We start from the raw sequence: 17,291 nt of genomic DNA, 5'->3' as shown, positions 1-17,291 counted from the left end.
TTGATGTAGGTAAATTTTGAGCTTTAGGAAGATTGCTGTGGAAAATGGAATGAAGGACTGTAGTAGGATAGTCTTAGAAATGGTACAGAATTTCAAAAACAAGATGCTAAGAATTCAATAGTTATATTACACATTGTTGTCTTCAGAATATTAGATTACCAGGTATAAGCATGTAAAATTGGTCAAAATAAAAATTTTAAGTATTAACTGCTCTGTTCCAAGAACCAATAGAAATTAGTAACAGTCATCCTAGCTGTGTATACACATTTTCCCCTGCCCTCTCTTTTCTCCTTTTTCTTTTTCTCTTTTCCCTCATCCCAATTGTTCATTCCTTTTGAATAGTGTACCTTTCAGATCCTATTTAGTCTTTCAGGTTCACATTTGGGAGGCAGTATGTTTATACATGTGGGTCTGAATGATTTCACTTATTAGTGTAGCTTCTGGTTTCATCCAAGTCTTTAATTAAAACTGTACTATATGAGATATATATATATGGAGAATAGTGCAATGAACTCCTATGTACTTTTAACTTAGCTTCAGCAGTCATCAGCACATGGCTCTTTATACTTTGTTTCCTTGTTTTTAAGCAAATTTCTAAGTTTGTTACAAATACAGTAACTCTTAAGGATGGCATGTGTAGCCAAATCCCTTTATGCAGCTTGACAAAAATAAAACGGTCCCTAACTCAGATCTAAATTAGTACAGTATTTGTATACATAGGCATTTTTAGTTTTCAGAATGTTAGGTGAAATACTTAATTTTTAAGTAACTTGGTTTCTTTCAGATGGTGTTGTTTTCCTGAACTTGTTGAACACTGATGATTTGCAGTAAGTCTTGCCACAAATGAGAAAAAGGTATTTGAGACAGACAGTTCTTAAAGAATGTAGATTAGAATTGTTCCAGAGCACCAGTTTCAAATTGCATTGACCAGAATTCTCCTGTTCTCTTTCATTTGCATGACTTACACTTAAGTATTGCTGCTTTTTGTTGAGAATGCTAAGAGGGGCTTCTGGCATTTTGCTATTTCTACTGGCAAAACTGGTGGTCTGCGTACTTCGATCAACTTGGTTCTATTGCCTAGCTCTTCTGACACTAGTTTCTTAATAATTGGTTATAAGTGTCCAGAAGGGATAGCTCCTGGATTTGTAGTTTCCCAGAAGTGAAGATTAGAAGATGTGCCAACAGTGTAGTCTCAGTTACCATTCTCGCATCCAACTGCAATGTTTCCAATTCCTCATTCTTGGTATCATTTTCCCACATTTTCCTTGCAGTACAGAAAACTCAGAAGTGTAGTATGTTCAGACTGTGAATGAGAGACTATCAAAGTATTTCTCTAGGTAATTTCTAAATTTGTGTTTCATCAGTAAATGTCATTCTAGTGTTGTTTTATGGTTACATCTCATTTTCAGTTCCCTCAAAAATCTAGGTCACCATTCCTCTGTTGTATATAGGGCAATTGATGTTTGTAGGAGAGGGAGTGGTACAGTGGACTGTGTAGGTAGACATATGCTCTGTAGAGTTGTGGAAAAATTGGCATTTATATGCGGATTCTACTACTTATTAGGTATACAAACCCCTCTTTGGCCTTGTACACTGGATATATTCATCTCCACATTGTTAGAAAGATTAGATATAAAACATAGGCATAGAATAAATTTTAGCTGTCATGATCATAAATGGTTTTCAAAATATTTTTGATTGAGTATTAATGTAGGTAATTAGATATGACCAAAGAGAAAGGCTTCAAATCATATGGGGGGGGTCCCCTTTAACAAATTAGTTAATTGATGTTTGTGCTTCTGTAATGAAATAATAAATTGATTTAAAAATTTAACTTACTCTTTCCTTAACATGGTGAGTGGTCAGAGAGGCTTCCATCGGAATTTATTTTCAGAGAGTGCAAAAGGCAAAGGGAATCAGTGCAAGGCAAAAACGATGAAATGCTTTGCTTTGTGAGATGTTGGGAATTCTTTGTTCTGTGTTGTAGTTGTTGTTTAAAGTCTGTCATACTTTCCCAGAAGTTCAGTTGGATTTTCGGCTGATTTTGATTTGGCTCCACTGTCATACATATGTGCAATATCTTTTACCTAACGAGTAATAAAATCAATAAAAAGTGGGGATTGCCTATGTTTCAAGCTCCAAATACAGAATTTGGGAAAAAAGTTGAATGAGCAGGCAGCTAATCTAAGACATTGTTTACATGATACTGTTTTTAACTTTGTATGTATCCTTCGGCTTGGGGCCCACTGTTTTCTTAAGAAAAATTATGCAAAAGAAAAGATTCTGATTATAAATGGTTATATGACTATAAAAAATTTAAAAGTATTGAAAGGCATGAAGTATAAATATGACTGCGTCTTGTTCACCATCTAGAGACAAGAATGAAAATGTTTTTTTGTTTTCTACTCAGGTGTTACCAACTTCACCCCATTGCAGACATTTTCTCATTTTAGTCAAGGAAGTGATAGACATACAAGGGGCCATGGAAGCATGAAGGAAAAGCTTACCCAGTTAAAGAGTTCCACTATTAGGGAAAAGATTGTTCTAATACTGAATATTGTTTGTGTTACTCAAAGTCATATAAATGTTCATTGTGTTAAGGTGAAATGAGAAGCTAGCTCTCTACCCTCAACTTGTTTAGGGACTCTTGAGTTTTCTCCTTTATAAGGAAATTTGCATACACATAGGAGGATTCGCAAGTGTGTATTGCCTTCAGTCTTTCAGTGAACCTGTGCAGCTATCCTTCTTAAGAGTTTATTGAGCATGATATCCTGCTGCACTTCCTTTTGATCCACAGACTCCGTCCAGACTGGTTTCCATTCTTGCCACACTGCAGAAGTTGTTGCTTATTAGGTTCATGCATCACTCTTCTTTTTTAAATGTATTTGGTACAGGGTCTCACTACAGAGCTCAGACTCAGTGATCCTACTGTTTTCAGCCTCCCCAGTGCTGGGATTACACCATGCCGAGACTCAATGACCAGCTCAGTGTGCCCAAGAGTGGGGGCGGGGCCAGCGCCACAGGCCTGGGAATTTGAGGAGGATTAAACCCTGGTCCCTGAGCTTGCCTAAGCAGGCCTTAGTCCTCTTGTTAAATCCAATGCCAGTGGACATTTGTCTGTGAATGTAACCTTATTTTGATGTTAAGTAGTTACTTTTGCCATCTGTTGTCTTTTCATGATACCATAATTAACTATTTTTGTTCTTATCTCACTAGCCTCTCTATTGCTGGATTTTCTCCTTTGTCTCACCTTAAAATGCTAAAACAAATTTTAAGAACCCCGTTGTGGACATCCTTTCTTCGTTCTGTATCTGTAACTCATCTTTCAGACCCATGGTTTTGTGTATTGTCTTTATGTTAACAGTCACAGATTTTATTCTCAGTAGCTACCTCTTTCCTGAACTCCATTCTACAAATATTTGCTTAGCTATCATGATAAAACATAACATTATAGAAAATTAAACCAGTATTCATAGTTATGCTTCTTAGGAAACATAGGGAAGATTTTTCTAATAGTGGATACTGTTTGTGTTACTCAAAATCATATAAATGTTCATTGTGTTAAGTTGAAATAATGAGAAGCTAGCTCTCTAACCTCAGCTTGCTTAGGGACTCTGAGTCCCTAAGAAATAAACAGAGTAATCTAATGGAAAAGTAACAGTAGGACCAATGTTAGATTAATTGTCTAGGAAGCCTCTCTGAGTTTTAGTTTAAATGTCAGTTCCTGAAATTGAAATAGCTGTAGAAAAACTTAAGGAGATCAGGACAGTGTGTAGTGGGAATAGCTCTAGCAATGGACTGGAAGCTAGAAAGAACTCTTGAGTTTTCAGAACTACATTGAAAGACTAATGTTATAGAGAAAGAAGAAATTGGACAGAGTTTGAGAGGCCAAGTCATACCAGGGCCCTGTGGATCATGTTTAAGGTTTGTATATTCTACAGTTTTAGGGGAGCCTTTGAAAGGTTTTAGTTATTAGGAAAGTAACTTAAATCTTTTGCTAGTCTTTAGAGAATGTGTTAGATGAAAGTGGGTTTGGAATTGTGAGATTATTTATTCCTGTTTCTTTTTTTAATATTTTATTGAGAAAGAAGTAGCAGTGAGACTGTTTCAAAACAGGTTAGTAGGACAGTTACAATAATTAATGCACTGCATATTGTTGTCTTCGTAGTAGTTATTCATAGTGTAAGATGCAAACATGGTATCTTGTCTAAACACTATTTGTTCAAAAGTTTCTTCTCATTGAACTAAGAGAAAGTTGCTGTATGCACAGTGGCAGTATCGTAGCCAATGAGGTTTATCTGAGGCGTGATTATTGCCATTTGAAAACATTTCCCAATACCCTGCCATGACGACTTGAAATATTCCTATTTCAAAAGAAACCCACTTTCATCCAACACATTCTCTAAGAGACTAGCAAATGGGTTTGTCCATTGTTATTCAGTGATGCAGCATTGACTCTAACCCAGGTTTACTGATTCTAAGCATGTATCTAGTGCTTCTCAAGCTAATAAACACACCATCTAAGGCTCTTTAATAAAAATTCAGATTTGGGGGCTGGCAAGATAGCTCAGCAGATTAAATGCCTGCTTAGGCAAGTTCAGGGAGTGGGGTTTGGTCCCTGGCCCCACCCATAGGCAACCTGACCCGGCCACCGAGACCTGGAGTGGTAGCACACACCTGTAACCCCAGCACTGGGAGGCTGAAAACAGAGGATCGCTACAAGTCTAGGCTGCGTAATGAGACCCTGTACCAAATACATTAAAAAAGAAAAAATTCAGATTCTGCTTCCTTAAATCTGCATGGGACTTGAAATCCTGCAGTTAAGAATAACTTCCAGTTGATGTCAGTGGAAGTCATTATTTCTAAATGTTATCAACTGGGACTTATTACAGAATGCGTTCACCCTTTAAATAGTGACTTCCCTCAATACATTTTGTTTGTAACACTTGTTCTTAATGTAAAATCTACAAAACCATGATTCAAGCTTCATAGGTAAGTAAAGGCTAGGCAAATGAGGAAGTAAAACAATAAATGCTTGATTAAATGAAAGTATTTAAGTAATGGTAGTCGTTATGGGTGGTTATTCATAACAGTCTCCTTAAAGTGGCTTGCCTTTTTTAAAAGTATACCACCTTTTACATAAGCATTATAGGCAAATATGTGTATACACATATAAAAGATACATAAAAGACAAATTCTCAATACTGTATTGTCTGTATTTTTAGAAAATGGAATGATAAAGTGAGGGCTGGGGAGATAGATCAACGGACTAAGCGCCTGCTTAGGCAAGCTCAGGGACCAGGGTTTAATTCTCCGGTGCCGCATGCTGAGCTGGAGTCCTGGTGTAGTGGTGCACACCTGTAGTCCTAGCACTAGGGAGGCTGAAAACAGGAGGATTACTGTGAGCATGAGCTGTGTAGTGAGACTCTGTACAAATACATAATAAGAAGTTTTTAAAAAGTCGTGGGCTGCGGAGATAGCTTGGCAGTCCAAGAGCATGCTTGACAAGTGCAAGCAGTGGGGTTTGATCCCCGGTACTGCATTCTGTCCCAACCCTGGAACCCCAGGTGCACCATGCCAGCCACTGAAACAGCGTTGTGGTGCACACCTATGATCCCAGTGCTGGGGAGACTGAGACATGAAGATCATTGAGTCTGAGCTGCGTAGCAAGACCACAAAGTGCTGCAGCATGCCCATATTCTTCTCACAGTTCCTAAAAGGCTAATTTCAGCTGAGGCAACCAGCTGCCAGAAGTCATTCTTCTTGTTAGTGCCATCAAGGTGCAGGCGGAGGCGGGCATGTCAGCCCAACCACTGTGGCAATATGGATGGATATGGTGTTCCTGGGGTCTTCTGCTTCCAATTTCATGCTGATCTCATTGCTTGGAGAGGTGTGTAGGACTGCTTGAAGCAGTGGACAGGTGCTGGGACTGAACATGTTTCTTTTAGGTATTTGTCTCAGGTAAAATGACCTAGAGGTGACCCTATGATGGAGCAGGGAAGGTGTAGACTCAAGCTGAAACACTGTAGCAAGCCAGTATTTCTTGAAGCTTCCTCAATAGTGAAGCAACACAGGGCCCCATTGGGCCATGGAAAAAGCACTAGATTCTTGGTAATGAGGTGCACACTCTGATCAGGGATCATATTTGTATTTCTTAACATCATTCCAGTCTATTGCCCTAAGCTGCATAGTCAATGAACTAAAAAACTGGTCAAAGAAATTAAGGCCTTTTGGCCTTATCCTTTGATCCGGCAATACTTGGCTCTGACCTCTGACAAGTCAATTTCTCTGTATGCTAATTTCTTCATCTGTGGGCCTCAGGGGGGGCCCACTCCCTACTTGACACCATGTTGCTGTGGCTGGTGAGCGAGTGGGCGGCCGTGGGCAAGTGGCTGTGGAGGCCAAGCGGGGCCGGGGCTCCTGGCCCAAGCTTCCCGCCACAAGGTGGCACGTACCACTGCAGTTAGGCTCAACTTGTCTTTCTAACCTGAATTTAGGAAATAGGTATGAAGCCTAGAGATCGCTTGGTGCTCGGGTTCTGGTTGGGGTCCAACAGGAGCAGTGAGCCATTTCCAAAAAGCTGTTTCAGACTACTTTTTTATGTACAGTAATAGTGATAACATCTGTTTAACCTAACTCGTAAAAGTTAGGTGGAGCTTGTTCCTTAATTCCTGTTTGAGATTGACAGTAGCTTAGTTTTTCACCTTACATTCAGCTTCTCTTTGAATAATCTTTTGAATCAGATCTAAATGTAAAAGATTCCATCACGTTTATATTCTCTTCTACAAGCTCTTACACTGTCTTGGTGCCCACAGTTACTTAACCAGGAAACGTACTTTTTTTTCTGAATTTTTTTTAAATTTATTTTTTTATTTTTTTGCGGAACTGGGGATTGAACTCAGGCCCTTTAGCTTGCAAGGGAAGTGCTTATTCCACTGAGCCATCTCCCCGGCCCCGTCAAAAAGTGACAAAACTTAAGTAGTGAGGACTGTGTGAAAAGAATAGTATATAAAGCACCCTGGGCAGCATGTTTTAAAGTGTATTCTTTGGACCTTTTGAATCAGATTTTCAGTAGATGTCACTTGGAAACATGTTTGGGATATAATAGGATTCTTTTACCTAAAAGTTCTTGGAGCTATTAATGTCAGACACATGACTGTTCTAGAGGAAGGAAAATTCTGTTTGTAGCATTTCCCAAATGTACAAGATGCAATTAGGGGAAATCTGGCTTAGAATTGTTGGGATTGTAGTGGTCACTCAAAAAAATTTTCCCTAAAACACTGGTATTCAATGTGAACCCAGTTTAGAAATACAACTGGAAACTCGACAGCTTCTGAATTTCTTAAATTGATGTTTAAAGGATATACTTTGTTTGTTTGTTTGTTTATTTATTCAGTGGAACCAGGGATTGAACTTAGACCCTTACGCTTGCCGGGGAAGTGCTCATTCCACTGAGCCATCTCCCCAGCCCCTATACTTTGTTTTTAGACTATAATTCCTGCAGTGGAACTGTAGACCTAACTAGCATTGTACTTGTGGCTGTGTGCATGTGTATTCATTTGTTTGGTGGTGTTTTAGTAATGGTGATGGTGGTGATAGCAGTTTTTTTGTGTTTTGTTTTGATTGAGTGTATCAGATTCTTACACTTGAGAGTTAAGAGTGTAGATAGCCACTGATGCAAATAACCTGAGATGTTTACAAATCATGCTCTCACTGGCAATAGCTTCTAGGCATCCAAAGTCTGATATTGGCTACAAGAAGCACCCCCAGCTCAGCTGCTTCTGTAGGAGGTCCTTGGCTGTAGTTCCAGTCTATTCAGCTTGGTTAGTTCTGCCTACGTTTTTGAGTGTGGATCTTCTAGCCTTCTGTTCTGTGAGCTGAGCTGTTGGATACCCTTCCAGACAATTATTTTACTTTTCTGAATTATCCAGTCTTTTCTGTTGTTTCAGACTCTTGACTAGTTACAGCAGCCTTAGTCAAAACAGCTTTAGTTATATCCAGATGCTTATTTTGTGAAGATTTACCAGTGACTTCATCTACATTTTTATGCCAGTAAAATAGTTATGATTTGCCTATTTCAGTTCATAAGTTACTTGATGGTTTTATCTTGGAGATTTGATTATTCATTTTAATAGACTTTGTTTTGTAGTAATAGACATTGAACCTAGGACCTTCACACTTAGCTCTATCCCTAGCTTTTTTTGTGAGAAAGGAACTGGCTAAGTTGAACACGTTGGGCTCTTGAGTTCAATGTATAGATCAAGGTGGGAAGTACGGACTACTTGACAAAACCAGTTCTTTGATCCATGCACATGGAATAGCGTTCCCTTTATTTTATTATTTGGTTTCTTTTGTGTGTATGTGCATGTGTGTGATTTTCCTTATAGAGAGCTTGTATTATTTTGGTAGATTTATGCCTGAGTACCTATTTTTGGATGCTAATGAAATTAATACTGCTTTTTCATTTCAAATTCTATTTATTGCTGGTATATAGGAATACAATTGACTTTGGTATATTAACCTTATGTACTGCAACATTACTATAATCAACCTGTTCCTTGATTTTTTTTGTCTCCCAGATTTTCTCCATTAATGGTGGTATCAGTGATAAAGACAATTTTTTCTGGTGGTGGTACCAGGGATTGAACTCAGGACCCTGTGCTTGCCAGGCAAGCGCTTATTCCACTGAGTCATCTCCCTAGCCCGACAATTTTTATTTTTCTTTCCTGATTTATATGCCTTCTTTTTCTTTTCTTCATTAGCTGGTACTTTCAATGCAGTTTTAAGAAGTCATTTTCCTTGCCTTGTTTATAATTATAGGGGAAAGCTTCTAGTTTCTTACCAGTAAGTGCAGTAAGTGTTGGAAGCTTTTTATAGATACTTACTGGTTTGAGGTAGTTCCTTTCAGTTCCGAGTTTACTGAGATAATTTTATTTTAGCATTTAAAAAATATTTATTTGGTACACAGCTTTGTTACACAGAGGACTCAGTGATCCTCCTGTCTCAGCTGGGGATTACAGGCGTGCGCCACCATACCTGGTTGGGCTGGTATGGCATGCACTACTAGGGATCAAACCTGGGTCTTTGTGCTTGCTAGGCAGGCATTTAGACCACCAAGCTATCTTCCCCAGTCCTACTAAGTTAACTTTAAAGCTTTGAATTTTGAGTTTATTTATGTGTTCTAAGTACTATGTGTGATTTGCAAATATTCTCACCTAGTAAGTTTTATGGTTTTACATTTAACTTGTTGCTGCTTTTTAAGTTCATTTTTTTATAAGGTGTTAAACTTACTAAGTCAAAGTTCATCTTTTTTTTATTTTTGAAAATAAATTTTATTGTATATATGTAAAGTATACAAAAGGGTGTTATGCAAAACTTTTATAGTGATCTGGTTGTTATACTGAAATAAATCGACATAGTCATCTCATGAAGTTAGCAATTCTTATCTCACTGTGGCTAGAGCAGATACATTTTAGAAAAAACTATGGTTATAGTACACTATTGTTAACATTGGTCCCAATTTTATGTTAAAACTTGAGACGACAATCTTTCAGTCTACTGCTTTGTTTTGGTTTTTTTTGTTTTCGGCTTGTTCATTTCTTTCTTTTTTTTTTCCAAAGTTTTATTGATAAACAGATAGCAATGAGACAGTTTCAAATCAAATGGGAAGTACACTTTCAACAAATAATACACTGCATATATTCTTCTTAGTGGTTAATTGCTGTACATGATGTGGCCTTGTGATCCTATTTACAAACACCATTAGAACAAATCATTCTCTTCATTAAGAGAGGGCAACTATATATCTATCCCAACCACTTTGAATACACAGATACAAAATGGACGTTCATAGGTATACCCCATTTTTTCTACGTTCCGTTATTGAATATTATAGGTGTGTAAACTCAGCAAAATATTCTAAAAGAGTCCAGTAGCCCATAATAGCATTGGGTCTTCTGTTTAACTGGCAATGTCAGAAATTATTGACCTGAGTCCCCCACAGCTCAACTTAACAGCATGGCTTTATTTCCTGTATTTCGTCTTCATACTTTTCTACTGGATGGTTAAGACCAAGGTAAAGCAGGACCTATGCAACAAGAGTTGTAGCTTTTTGGTCTGAGAAGGTCAGTGAAATGCCCTCAGGATTTATCCTGAGATCCTGTACCTCAGATTGTAGAACCTTTGTCAGTGCAGCCATGTGGATGAGTCACGGCCATTGCTTGGCCAATGTGCTCTCTGTGAAAGCCTGAGAGAGTGTCTTCTCCCCCTGTGACTCTCCTTAGGCACACTCTACATCATCAATCACTTTCCTCTTTGGCCCCATAATCTTCTTGATCAGAAAATTTGGGACACTACCGAGGTACATGACGTTACAGTACAAGTTCTCATATGTCCTGAGTCTTAATTGACCTTAGAAGGTTAGGGCCAAAATATTGGCTTTCCTTTTAGCCCTCTTTTTTCTCTAATTTTGGTCTGCAAACTTAGGTTGTTAACCATCCAGAAGACAAGCTTATTGTTAGTATCAGACGATTTAGGCTATCAAGCTTAACCTCACTATCTCACTGCATTTCAAACATCTTAGGCATAATAAGGAACAGGTATTTTTCATCAAGTATTGATATGTTGAACTTTAAGTCCCTACATAATATGATAAAAAAATTTAAAAATTAGATTATATTTTAAAAATAGGATAAAGAATTTTATACTTCTCATGATTGCACATAAGTCCAAAAATCTCACCATATACAACCTTGAAGCAGGACAGTCCCACAATATTCCTTTTCCTGTCTCTTGCTTTCATTCACCACTCCCTTCTTCTTGAACATCCACCTACCCGAGAGACATCTTAGCAGTAACTGGCATGTCATGACAAGCCGCCCATATTCAGAATACCACAATGACAGGCACTCCCAACATGAAACCACTATTACAAATTACCATCTGCAGTGCAGTAGCTTAGTTCACAGGTATCAGTACAAAGTTCATCTTTTTGTCTACGAGATACTTGTTTTGGGAACTGTTGGTGAAACTGTCTTCGAGTTGATTTTTCACCTGCATCAAAAATCAATTGAGCATATTTTTATGCGTACATTTCTGGATTCTGTAGTGTGTACTACATAGCATTTTCAAATTGGGTAGTGAGAGGTAGTAGAATAGTATTTGCTGGGGGTGAGGAATGGGAAAATGTTGATCAAAGGACATGAAGTTTCAGTTAAGTACGAATAAATTTAAGAAATGTATTTACAATATGATGAGAAATAGTGTTCATATGAAAATTTCTGAGAGTGTAGCTCCTAAGTGTTCTTACCGCAAAAATGTCTGTGAGGCAATGCATATTTTAATTAGGTCAGTTCTGTCATTCTATAATGTATACATATTTCAGACACATGTTACATATATATGTATCATTTTTGTCAATTAAAACTTAAACTTTAGGGGCTGGGGAGATGGCTCGGCAGAAGAAGTGCTTCCCTGGCAAGCGCAAGGGCCTGAGTTCAATCCCTGGTTCTGGAAAAAAAAAAAAACCAAAACTTTAATAAACTTATAAAAACCATGAGAGAACAAATTTCTATTGTTTAAGCCAAAAAGTAGAAAACGATAGTTGCATTCATGTGTCAAAACGTACTGTGCCCCATTCATTATCATATGTCAATAAAAAGCAAAATAAAATGTTGTAGAACCTGTTCTGGATTTTTTTTCACCAACCCTTCCTAAGTGGCCATTGATTGAAAGGCTCCAGGCCACACATGGTATTTCCATAGTATTGAGCATATTGGAGTAGGTCTAGTCTAGAAACTACCTGAAATTTGTATTTGGTTTGTTTACTTTTAGCCTTCTTAAAAGGATATTGATGGTGATTACTGCTTAGCAAGTATATCGTGAGTGGCAGAATATTGAGCCAGTAAAAAGCCTGTGCCTCTCTGCACATTTTCCTACTTGGTAATGTAAGAAACCTTGATTTCTTTCTGTTCCTCGATCAGAACATCTTAAAGGAATTGTTTGCCATTCATGACCACTTAGAAATTATATTGTGGGTCCAAATGACCTTTTGCCTTGCTTTTGAGCCTTCCAAATGATGTAGTTAAAGTGATTGTACTTAGTAAAGATTATACTAATGAAGTGATTATGTTCTATTCTTAGGACATTGCTAATGGGCGTTTTGTACATCATTATATGTTGCCTTTGTTCATAAGACACTTTTTAGGCTTGTGTAACAAAGGGATGTAGGCAAGTTTCATCTGAAGAGATTCTTACGTCATAGTTATGCCCATGTGTTGACATAGCGTCATGACTCCAGTGTTAATGCTTTTAAATATTTTGCATAGTCTTGATTCTATATTGTCTGTGTCCAAGCTTGTAAAGCTCAAAATTACACCTTATAATACTCACTTCTTTGGGGATTTTCTTTTTAGATCGTAAAGCGGAAAATTGAAAACATGAAAGTAGACAGAACCAAACTGAAAAAGACACCTACTGAAGCTGTAAGTACTCAGAAGAAATTTGCTTTGCCTGTTTTGATTTTAAAATAAGCTCACCAATATTGATACTCTAAATTTATCATCACTTATATATACAATGTAATAAACATAGCTTGGAGTGCTAGGAGAGTAGAAGTATCTAGCATGCATGAGGTCCTAGATTCAGTACTACTCAACACTACAAAAAGAAAATGACAATTTATCTTGAAACAGATTTTCTTTTCAACTTCTCTTGAATGAAAACGAGTGTGTGACCAGTGAAAAGTAAACACTACATTATAGCTGTCAGTATCTGAACTAGGGTCTAAGGATGCTACTACACCTGTGTATTGAAAATGGAAAAAATGAGGTGGGTTCAAATTTTACTGTAGGTATTGGATATTTCCCAGTTTCTTTAGAAAATGAGAGTGGTGACACTTTCCTTAGTAATTTCATTCCCTTATTATATATTTTTCAGCTTTATTCAAGTATTCCATCAGCTGACTTTTGAACTACATTGTGAGGTTAAGGAAATACTGCATTAAAATAGTCTCATAGACTCCCAGTGCCATAGTCCAAAGAACACAAACTTTGGAATTAGATCTGGGTGGGTTTGAATGTGACTAGACTTTTGTTTCTTTCTGTAGGTTTATTAACCTTTCACAGCTGCAAAATGGGGTTGATAATTCCTCCTTCCTTGATATGAGACAATTGTTTAGCATAACATTTTTGCATGTAGTAAATTAGTCATCCCTTTTCTTCCTTCCTCCCACTTGTGGTACTGGAGAATGAATCCAGTGTCTTGGCACTGATCTACATACCCAGCCCTTGTTTATTTTTGAGATAGAGTCTTGCTAAGTTGCCCAGGCTGCTTTCAAATGTTTGATCTTACTGCCTCAGCTTCCTGGGGTGACAGGATTATAGGTATGTACCACCACACCTAGCTTAGTTCATTTTCTAAATGTAGGTCACTTTTTAAATTTTTAAGTTAACTACCTGACAAATATCACTGTGGGATAACCATTAATAACATTTTTGCTGGACTTTTCTGATCTAAAAAGATTACTGCCTGTGTCCATACAATTATTGTGACCTTTTCATTCAGTATTATATTAATGAATATGAGAAGTACTTCTCATAGTCTTGCCAGCATTTTGGACTGTCTTTTAATTTTTATAAATGTATTAGATGGGGATAAAAGTATTTGACTATTTAATTTTCATTGCTTTAATGCTTCAGTGTTTTTCAAGTGTATTGGCCTTACTTTGGTTTTCATCCTGTGCCTTCATTTTGTGTTTGGCATTGGATTTTCAGATATTTTTTATTACTAAATGCCACATGTATTGCGTATATTCATTTTCATATGTGTTACAGATACTTTTATTTGCTTTTAACTGATTTTTATGTGTTTTGGCATGTAGAACTTTCGACAGCCATATGTGTTAGGATATCTTCAGAAACTAAAGAGCAAAAGAAAACTTGGCTTCAGAAAGTACAGTTTAAAAACTAGTGTATGCATAAGAGATTTGAAAATCAGGAGAAAAGATCCAAATATACACAAGAACTTTCTGAAGAAATGACAATAGCAGGAATATATATTGTAGGGAAGATAGTATTAGTGCCAGTACAATTTTTTTGACCTATGGGAGGTGGGAGGCTGTTTAAATTCTACATACATCAAAAGGCAGAAATAAATTATGGAAATAGAGCATACAGATGAACCTGGAACCTTGCATGTATTAAACACGTCCACAGAGCTGTGTTCCCAGCACTTAACTTCCAGTTCTGTACTTTATTCATGAATCTATTCTCTTTTCTTTATGCATTTCATCCCTGGCCCTTATTTTCAGTTCTCTGTTTCAATATGAACCTGTTTTTTTTTAATCTGTTTGCTCTCACACATGAGGAAAACTAACATTCACAGATTATGATGAGTTTCCACAATTTATGATTCTTTATTGATAAGATTGAATTTGTACAGCAGACTGCTGTGTCTCAACTGGAATAGTTGATTGTATGTTGTCAGATCAGTGTTTAACAAAATGATAGAGGCCTTTTCCTATTTTACTGAGGCTCTGCATTTTTCTTGAATGTGATTTAAGGATGTAATTCTATACAGCAAGATGTAATTATAAATAGTAGTATGTAGATTTACTTAAAATTTAAGAGAGGGATTACTGGATTTACAATTTTTCCCAAAGAGGATTGACCTTCTAAGCATTATGATTAAAGCAAAGCAAAGAAACCATAATGGAAACCAAAATGCCATATCCAAAATAAAAAGATATATGAAAGTAGTCATTCTAACAGGCATCAGGTTATATTTCGTTTTGTATTTCCCCAATCTTTAACGATGTCAGCTACATTTAAATACTTATTGGCACTGACATTTCTTTGGAGAAAAGCTGGTTTAAATCCTTTGCTCACACTTTAGTGAGGTGGTAGTGGCGGTTACTATTGCTGCTGACGAATTGCAGGAATTTCTTACATATTTTTAAGATTAACATCCAGAAAATATTTGAAAAAGTAAAATAATTTAGTCACAGTGGGACAAGCATTACATAGTCTCTCTTACCTAAGGCATCTGAAATGAAAGAGTAAAAGGTACAGATGCAGGAAACGGTGGTTACTAGAAAGTGAAAAGATCATGGGGGGAAATGTTCATTGGGTATAAAGTTGCAGTTGCATGAGGCAAAATTCCAAAGATCTGCAGAACATAGTAGTACCTGTAGTTAGCAGTAAATTATTGTATTGTATACTTGTTTTTTTTTAGGTGAGGTCACACATAAATTACTCTTGTAACACTAAGAGACATACATAAAGAGACTTGGAAACTTGAAAGTGATGAGGTGATAGATGTGGTTATTACCTGGATTCTTGTGATAACATGAGTGCTTGCATGCATCCAGACTGACCAAATTGTGTACATTGATTATTATGTGCTATTTTTATACACTGATTATTATGTGCTTACACTTATGTAAAGTTGAAGCAGGTGTGTGTGGGAAGGCATATGATAAGCTGGAGAAAATCTTTAGGACCCAGTGTAGTTAGTAACTTTAGTATCAATAGGAAAAATATCCCAATGACAATAGTCATAGAACATTTCAGATAATATGTGAAGGAATCCTCTAGGAAGATTTAACCTTGTAGATATTGAGAACTGTAGTTTTAATTAATTAATTTATTTATTTTGGCAGAACTGAGTATTGAACTCAGGCCCTTGTGCTTGTGAAGGAAACACTTATTCTACTGAACCATCTCCCCAGCCCCTGTAGTTTTTATTTTGATATGTATTTCCTAGCTACTTCAGATAAAGTTCCTAGAGTTATAATTTGTAAGTTTTATTTTTAAGGCTCAAGTTACTTATTTTCCTTGAGAAATGCGCAGTACCCAATTTCCTATACTGTGGTAATTATTTTTTTTAAGAAAACACTTTTCTTAAATCACTTTATGTACTGTGAGAGTGTTGGGAGCCCCAAAAGCTAGGAAATTGATCAAATGTGTTTAGGTGGTACTAGGCCTCAGTGCCTAAAGCAAACAAGCTGCCTCAGTCCTGAGATGAAACATCCTGTCTGGTTAAGGCCCGCTATTAGTCGCTAGGTAACCTTATGTTATGTGTTCCTAACTTTGCACAAATGTAAATAAAGAACTATTTTGTTGTGCAGTGGAGTTAGTCTTGCCTATCAGGCAGACCAGGCACCACCTAGCCCAGCTTTTGTCGTCTTGTCTATTTTTTTTCATTGCCACTGCCATTTCTCCCCAGGTAGAACCAAATAGATCCCTACATGAGAGTACTGCAAAGGAATTTTCCACCTTAACTTGATAACTATTGGAATAAATCAGTACAAAACTAGGGTAAAAGGCAGGCCTGGTAGCTCAGCAGACTAAAGCACCTGCTTAGGCAGAGCACAGCAGACAGGATTCAATCCCCAGCGAGCTCTGCCGGCCTCATCCATGGGGCACGCTGAGACTGCGATTGAGACTGGGCGTGGTGGCGCAGGCCTTTAATCCCAGCTCTTGGGAGGCTGAAAATAGGAGAATCACTATGAATCTGATCTACATAGTGAGACCCTGTAGACCCTGTCCTAAAGACGGAGAGAAAAAAAAAAAAACAACAACAACAACAGGGTAATTGGCATGAAGTTACTTGCCCAGAAAATTGCTTTTCACATGACCATAGGCCAGGCTTGGTGATGCATGCTTATAATCCATCATATGGGACACAGAGGCAGAACTTGCAAGTTGGAGACCAGCCTGAACTGCATTGTGAAAGCTTATCTCATAAAGACCAAAAAAAATTATCATGTATGAGAAAAATTGCACTTGCTTTGCATTTATATGGCAGGTATAGGGTTGAAAAGATGCTTTTATGCTAACTGGATATTTTTAGCAGAAAACACAAGTACCTTACTAAATATCTTAAATATATGTGTCCCAGAGAGTCAGAGGAGGATCTTGTGAAAACCTGAGAAACAGCCACATCAGGAAACTTTCTAAAGGCCTGAAGTTCTAGAGAATAGTAGAATGTACCTTCAAAACTGAGAGACAAGTTATTGTAATTTGTGCTGCATGCCACAAGGAAAGTAAAACAGTGTATTTGTGGTTCTTCGGAATTTGAAGCCAATTTATGTCACATTTGGACATGATGTTTTGACCTAGTTCTTAGGTAATCACTAAAACATTTAGTGGACAGCACATATTAGTGATATTTGGATCAAGAAAAGATTGCACTAAACAGGTCCTGGTTATAATGCTACTTGTCCTACCACTTAAATCTTATGACTTACTAGACCCAAGTGCCTGATTTAAGTATTAACCAAAAGTGCTACT

General features: G+C 37.2%; 1 protein-coding gene and 1 pseudogene across 11 annotated transcripts in view; both read left to right on the top strand.

Moving 5' to 3' along the window:
* Huwe1 (HECT, UBA and WWE domain containing 1, E3 ubiquitin protein ligase) overlaps positions 1 to 17,291 on the top strand; it is a 170,138-nt gene that overhangs the window by 27,869 nt on the left and 124,978 nt on the right. For all 11 annotated transcript variants that reach the window (XM_023708167.1, XM_023708162.1, XM_023708166.1 and 8 more), the window contains one exon: positions 12,414 to 12,482. In XM_023708167.1, coding sequence (XP_023563935.1) covers positions 12,438 to 12,482 — 45 coding nt within the window. In that variant the 5' untranslated portion in view covers positions 12,414 to 12,437. The remainder of the gene's footprint in view (positions 1 to 12,413; positions 12,483 to 17,291) is intronic.
* Positions 4,257 to 4,379, top strand: LOC111814507 (annotated as a pseudogene).

Source organism: Octodon degus, unplaced genomic scaffold (genome assembly GCF_000260255.1).
Source record: "Octodon degus isolate 3935 unplaced genomic scaffold, OctDeg1.0 scaffold00335, whole genome shotgun sequence".
NCBI lineage: Eukaryota > Metazoa > Chordata > Mammalia > Rodentia > Octodontidae > Octodon > Octodon degus.
Note: the sequence above shows the minus strand (reverse complement) of the source record. Positions and strands in the feature narration are given on the sequence as shown.